The sequence below is a fragment of the Plecotus auritus genome (assembly GCF_963455305.1).
Source record: "Plecotus auritus genome assembly, chromosome: X".
In the NCBI taxonomy this organism is placed as follows: domain Eukaryota; kingdom Metazoa; phylum Chordata; class Mammalia; order Chiroptera; family Vespertilionidae; genus Plecotus; species Plecotus auritus.
Genome location: NC_137784.1, coordinates 749,168 through 755,471, shown reverse-complemented (window position 1 = coordinate 755,471; position 6,304 = coordinate 749,168). Strand labels below are relative to the sequence as shown.

Below are 6,304 nucleotides of genomic sequence, written 5' to 3'. Positions count from 1 at the left end.
AAATACATTTAAATAAAAAATAAAAATAAGAGGGAGAGATCAACAAAAGGACTTGTAAGCATGCATATAAGCCTAACCAATGGACACAGACACCAGGGGGGGTGAGGACATGAGTGGGGGGGGGCGGGGGGTGCAATGGGGGGATAAGGACACGTATGTAATACCTTAATCAATAAAGAAAAAAGAAAAAATAAATAATAATAATAATAAATAAAAATAAAGAATTTGGAAAATAAAAACATTAAAAATTAAATCAATATATATATTTTAAAAATTATAAATAGCCCAGCTGGTGTGGCTCCGTGGTTGAGCATCGACCTAGGAATCAGGAGGTCAGGGTTCGATTCCCGGTCAAGGGCACATGCCCGGTTGCGGGCTCGATCCCCAGTGGGGGGCGTGCAGGAGGCAGCCGATCCATGATTCTCTCTCCTCATGGATGTTTCTCTCTCTCTCTCTCTCCCTCTCCCTTCCTCTCTGACATCCATGAAAATGTATTAAAAAAAATAAAATAAAATAAATGGAAAATTGTAAATAAATAAAATAAAAACCACATTCTGAGATGGGGGGGGGGGCGGTCTATGGGTACCCAGCAACCCCCAAGAAGGGCTCCCCGTGCCCCAACGGCCAGGCATCTGCCCGGAGGCTTCCTAACGTTCCAGAACATTGGGGTCACCCCCAAAGGAGACCCCCCCCCACCCATGAAGCAGCTCCTCCCCCTCCCCCAACCCCTCCCCCACCCAACCCCTCCCCCAACCCCTCCCCCACCCAGGGCATCCGAGAGCACCCCATGGGACCTTATTCCGAGCCTCCTACCTGGGACACCATGAACCCCTGTGAGTACTGGTCCAGGAGACCCAGGATGGGGTGCCCCTCGGGCGAGGTCATTTCCTTCTGGCTTTGGGGGTCCCCCCAGTGGTCCAGGCTGCAGGGGGTGGGGGGAGGGGGCTGTTAGCAAGAGGGTCGTGACGGGAAAAGTCCCAGGAGGCGGGGGTGGGGGGGCCTGGCCGGTGTTGCTCAGTGGTTAGAGCGCCGGCCCGCGCACGGAAAGGTCGCGGGGTGGATTCCGGGTCGAGGGCACCTACCTGGGTTGCACGTTGGCTCCCCGCTGTCCCGGGATCCGGGTGTCTGCCGGGTGCCACTGGTGGATGCGTCTCTCTCTCTCTCTCGTTGGTGTTTCTCTCTCTTTTTCTCTCTCTCTCTCTCTCTCATCCCTCCCTCTCTCTCGGGGCACGGGGTGGGGGGGAGGCAATGGAAAAAAATATCCTCCAATGGGGATTAACCACAAAGAGAATAATCGCATGAGCTTTATCCAAGGGATGACACGGCTTGTACGTTCCCGCTGGCTTTCAGCTCAGGCCTGCTGGCCCTCAGGCAGGGGTGGGCAAACTTTTGGACTCGAGGGCCACCATGGGTTCTTGAACTGGACCGGAGGGCCGGAACAAAAGCATGGATGGAGTGTTTGTGTGAACTAATATAAATTCAAAGTAAAGGAGCGGAGGGGAGAGCAAGAGAACCGGATAGAACAGCCGGATCCGGCCCGCGGGCCGTAGTTTGCCCACGGCTGCCCTAAGGTATCCAGGCCGCTACCATAATTTATTACGTAACTGTCCAAGTTTATGAGTTTCAGGTTTAAATTAAGTTTTATTTTTTTTAAAAAATGATCTGTGTACATTTTTTTTCTTGCAGGCATTTTGTTGCTATGGGATTTGGACATAAAAATTCATTGTTTATTGCCGAAACCGGTTTGGCTCAGTGGATAGAGCGTCGGCTTGCAGACTGAAGGGTCCCGGGTTCGATTCCGGTCAAGGGCATGTACCTTGGTTGCGGGCACATCCCCAGTGGGAGGTGTGCAGGAGGCAGCTGATGGATGTTTCTCTCTCATCGATGTTTCTAGCTCTCTATCCCTCTCTCCCTTCCTCTCTCTGTAAAATATCAATAAAATATATTTTTTTTAAAAAAATTCATTGTTTATTAAAAAAAAAAAGCTGATGCTTTTAATTTCCTCAATTTAAGTAAACGCTGATGGTCATACAGAAAAAATAAAAATAAAAATAAATGATCTGTGGCTATTTATCCTCTTATTTATTTAAGACTAGTGGCCCGGTGCATGGAATTTGTACACGTTAAAAGGGGATTAATTAGAGGAAATTATTTAATATTGCTAATGGCCCTTTCTCTATAATGGAAGTGTCAGAGATGAAAGAAAATTAGTAAAATGTATAAGAAAACCTTCCTCCTGTCAGAGTCTGGGGCACACCACGGGACCCAGAGTCAAGTCCCCGCCCACCCACGTGCACCTCAAAATCGCGTGAGACCCAGACCTGGCCGCCCCCTCCCCATTGGGGTAGATCCAGACCCGGCCAGTCCCACCCTGGTCAAGCCCCGCCGGGCAGGGGGGCGTAGCCTCAGGTCCCTGCTGATTGCTTGTTAAGGCTCCTGATGGGAACTTGGCCTCAGCTGTGGGTGCAGCCATCTTTGTGATGGAGTGATGGTCAATTAGCATATTCCCTCTGTATTAGATAGGATATTTTTATTGATGTCAGAGAGGAAGGAAGAGAGAGAAAGATAGGAAACATCCATGATGAGAGAGAATCATGGATCAGCTGCCTCCTGCACGACCCCTACTGGGGATGGAGCCTGCAACCTGGGCATGTGCCCTTGACCGGGAATCGAACCCGGGACCCTTCCATCCACAGGCCGACGCTCTATCCACTGAGCCAAACCGGCTAGGGCTAGATTTTTAAAAAAAAAAAGAAAAGAAAAATTAAAGGGGACTACATCCATCCAACTGAAACATTTGGGCCCAGTAAAGATAGCCATTCACAAATCAAAACAAAAGAAAAACAAAAAAATCAGCTAATAAATGACAGAAGGTATTTGCCAGTGATTCCTGGGTCGGGGGTTAATAGGCAAGATACATAAGGAATTCATACAACACAAAAAACAACCGTCAGTTCCAGTAAAAATGGGCAAAGCACCTCAATACACATTTCTCCGAAGAGAACGTACAGATGGGCTAATAGACAACCCCCCCCATAAGAAAAAATACTTTGACAAAATTCAGTATCTATTTAAACTAAGACCTCGTCACAAAGCAGACAGAGAGGGAACTTACCTCATCATCATAAAGGTTACAAAGAAAAGGTTAATATTATTTTAATCAATTGATTCATTTATGTTTAATCTATTTTTATCGATTTGTTATTTTAATCTATTTTCTTTCTCACATTATTTTAACTTTATTTTTAAATTTCTCTATGTACTTTTATTTATTTCTATTTAATTATTTTGGCTAATTTATTTTAATCTATTTTTATTTTAAAATTTATTTTGAAAGTATGTCTATGTACATTTATTATTTATTTTTAAATTTTATTTTTAATTAACTGACTCCATTATTTTTATTTATTTTTTAATTTTTTAAAAAAATATATATATTTTATTGATTTTTTACAGAGAGGAAGGGAGAGGGTTAGTTAGAAACATGGATGAGAGAGAAACATCCATCAGCTGCCTCCTGCACACCCCCTACTGGGGACGTGCCCGCAACCAAGGTACATGCCCTTGACCGGAATTGGACCCGGGACCTTTCAGTCCGCAGGCCGACACTATATCCACTTAGCCAAACCGGTTTCAGTTAATTTATTTATTTTAATCTATTTTTATTTTAAAATTTATTTTTAAAATATGTCTATGTACATTTATTATTTTTAAATTTTATTTTTAATTAACTGACTCCATTATTTTTAAATTTTAATGATTGATTTAAATATTTTTTTATGTATTCAATTATTTTTAAAAATTTATTTTCTAAATTTAATTTCATCCCATTCGGGAAATGTGTAAGCCACCCTTTTATCCTCACCTCTGATCTGAATATCCCTATGTACATGGAGTGGCCAGATGATGATGATCTCTGAACGCATAATCATCTGGCCACTCAGTATATATATATATACATATATATATATATATATATATGTTAGAGGCCCGGTGCATGAATTCGTGCATGGGTGGGGTCCGGCCAGCCTGGCCAGGGGGAGGGGACATGGGCGGTTGGCCGGCCTGCCTGCTGGTCGAACTCCTGGTCGAGGGGACCATGTGCATATTCGCCTTTTATTCTATAGGACAGACACGGAGTGGCCAGATGATGATGCGTTCAGAGATCATGATCTGGCCACTCAGTGTGTGTGATGAATATTAGAGGCCTGGTGCATGAATTCGAGCATGGGTGGGGGTCTGGCCAGCCTGGCCAGGGGGAGGGGACATAGGCGGTTGGCCGGCCTGCCTGCTGGTCGAACTCCTGGTCGAGGGGACCATGTGCATATTCGCCTTTTATTCTATAGGATAGACACGGAGTGGCCAGATGACGATGCGTTCAGAGATCATCCTCATCTGGCCACTCGGTCTATTTCCCAATGCCCCACGGCGGCCACCATCCACTGTTTGGGTTTCTTGTTCAGCTCCCCCCATCATCCATTTGGGGGCTCTGGACCACGTAGACGTAATGCCAATAGGTCCCAACACACCCCACGGTCATGTCCCCACGACTCTACATACAACCCGACTTAAGTGTTAATTTTCAGAATGCCCTTCCCTCTGGTGGACTTTAAAACCCGTGTGTCAAGTTCTGTCGATGCTCCCTGCCGTTTTGAGTGAAATGACCTTGAACGACCTGGGCTGTGTGACTCCAGGGATGGCCACCTACGAACCAGGAGGTCACCGTTCGATTCCCAGTCAGGGCGGGTGCTAGGGTGGCGAGCTCGATCCCCAGTCGGGGGCATGCAGGAGGCAGCCGATCCATGATTCTCTCTCATCATGGATGTTTCTCTCTCTCTCTCTCCCCATCTCCCTTCCTCTCTGACATCAATAAAAATACATTAAAAAAATAAGAAGAAAAAAAAAAGAGGATTTTGGGATCGTCTTATGGACCGGCCACCCCGATCGATTCGCATTTGCTTAATGAAACTGTAAGCTGCCTTTCTGAAGTCGGCCAAATCCCCCCGGGCTGCGGGAGACCCATGAAATCTCCCATGAAGGCGATGACGCTGCTAATGAGATGGAGTGTGAGACGGGCGGGGACATACTCCTTCAAGACGGGACCGGAGGCGTGAAAATCCAGGTCGGGGGCCTGGAGTCCCCCCTCCCCAGGCAGCGTCTCCAAGACAAAGAGAAAGGAAGAGGCCTTCGTGATGGATGAGAATCCACGGGTTTTTCAAACGCAAAGAACGTATGCGGACGAGAGTTCTTTAAAAACTAACCTAGGCCGAAACCGGTGTGGCTCAGTGGATAGAGCGTCGGCCTGCGGACGGAGGGGTCCCGGGTTCGATTCCGGTCAAGGGCATGGACCTTGGTGGCGGGCACATCCCCAGTGGGAGGTGTGCAGGAGGCAGCTGATGGATGTTTCTCTCTCATGGATGTTTCTAACTCTCTATCCCTCTCCCTTCCTCTCTATAAAAAAATCAATAAAATATATTAAAAAAAAAAAAAAAAAAAAACAAACCTAGCCCGGCCGGCATGGCTCTGTGGTTGAGCGTGGACCTGTGGACCAGGAGGTCACGGTTCGATTCCCGGTCAAGGGCACGTGCCAGGGCTGCGGGCTCGAGTCCCAGTAGGGGGCGTGCAGGAGGCAGCTGGTCCATGATTGTCCTTCATCACTGATGTTTCTCTCTGTCTCTCTCTCCCCTTTCTTTTCTCTGAAATCAATCTATAATAATAAAAGCATAATATGCTAATTAGCTGAACGACCTTCCAGACGTCATTCCAGATGTCCCTCCGGACGAAGCCACGGCGGCAGGGACCGAGGCAGAGGCGGTTAAGGGCGATCAGGCAGGAAAGCATAGTGGTTAGGGGTGATCAGGCAGGAAAGCATAGTGGTTAGGAGTGATCAGGCAGGAAAGCATAGTGGTTAGGGGCAATCAGCCAGGCAGGCAGGCAGAGTAGTTAGGGGCAATCAGACAGGCAGGCACACAGTTAGGAGCGATCAGGCAGGAAAGCATAGTGGTTAGGGGCGACCAGGCAGGAAAGCATAGTGGTTAGGGGCATTCAGGCAGGAAAGCATAGTGGTTAGGGGCGATCAGGCAGGAAGGCAGAGACCGTTAGGGGCAATCAGGCAGGCAGGCAGGCAGAGTAGTTAGGGGCGATCAGGCAGGCAGGCAAGCGGTTAGGGGCGATCAGGCAGGAAAGCATAGTGGTTAGGGGCGATCAGGCAGGAAAGCACAGTGGTTAGGGGCGATCAGGCAGGAAAGCATAGTGGTTAGGGGTGATCAGGCAGGAAAGCATAGTGGTTAGGGGCGATCAGGCA

The 6,304-nt window shown here is 47.5% G+C and overlaps 2 protein-coding genes across 2 annotated transcripts in view; one reads left to right on the top strand and one right to left on the bottom strand.

Moving 5' to 3' along the window:
• ASMT (acetylserotonin O-methyltransferase) overlaps nt 1-885 on the bottom strand; it is a gene marked incomplete at both ends in the record, with an annotated part of 8,412 nt that extends 7,527 nt beyond the window's left edge. The window contains one exon of the mRNA XM_080652168.1: nt 814-885. Coding sequence (XP_080508294.1) covers nt 814-885 — 72 coding nt within the window. The remainder of the gene's footprint in view (nt 1-813) is intronic.
• Nucleotides 1-6,304, top strand: part of DHRSX (dehydrogenase/reductase X-linked) — a 259,390-nt gene that overhangs the window by 75,217 nt on the left and 177,869 nt on the right. The gene's annotated exons all lie outside the window — the stretch shown is intronic.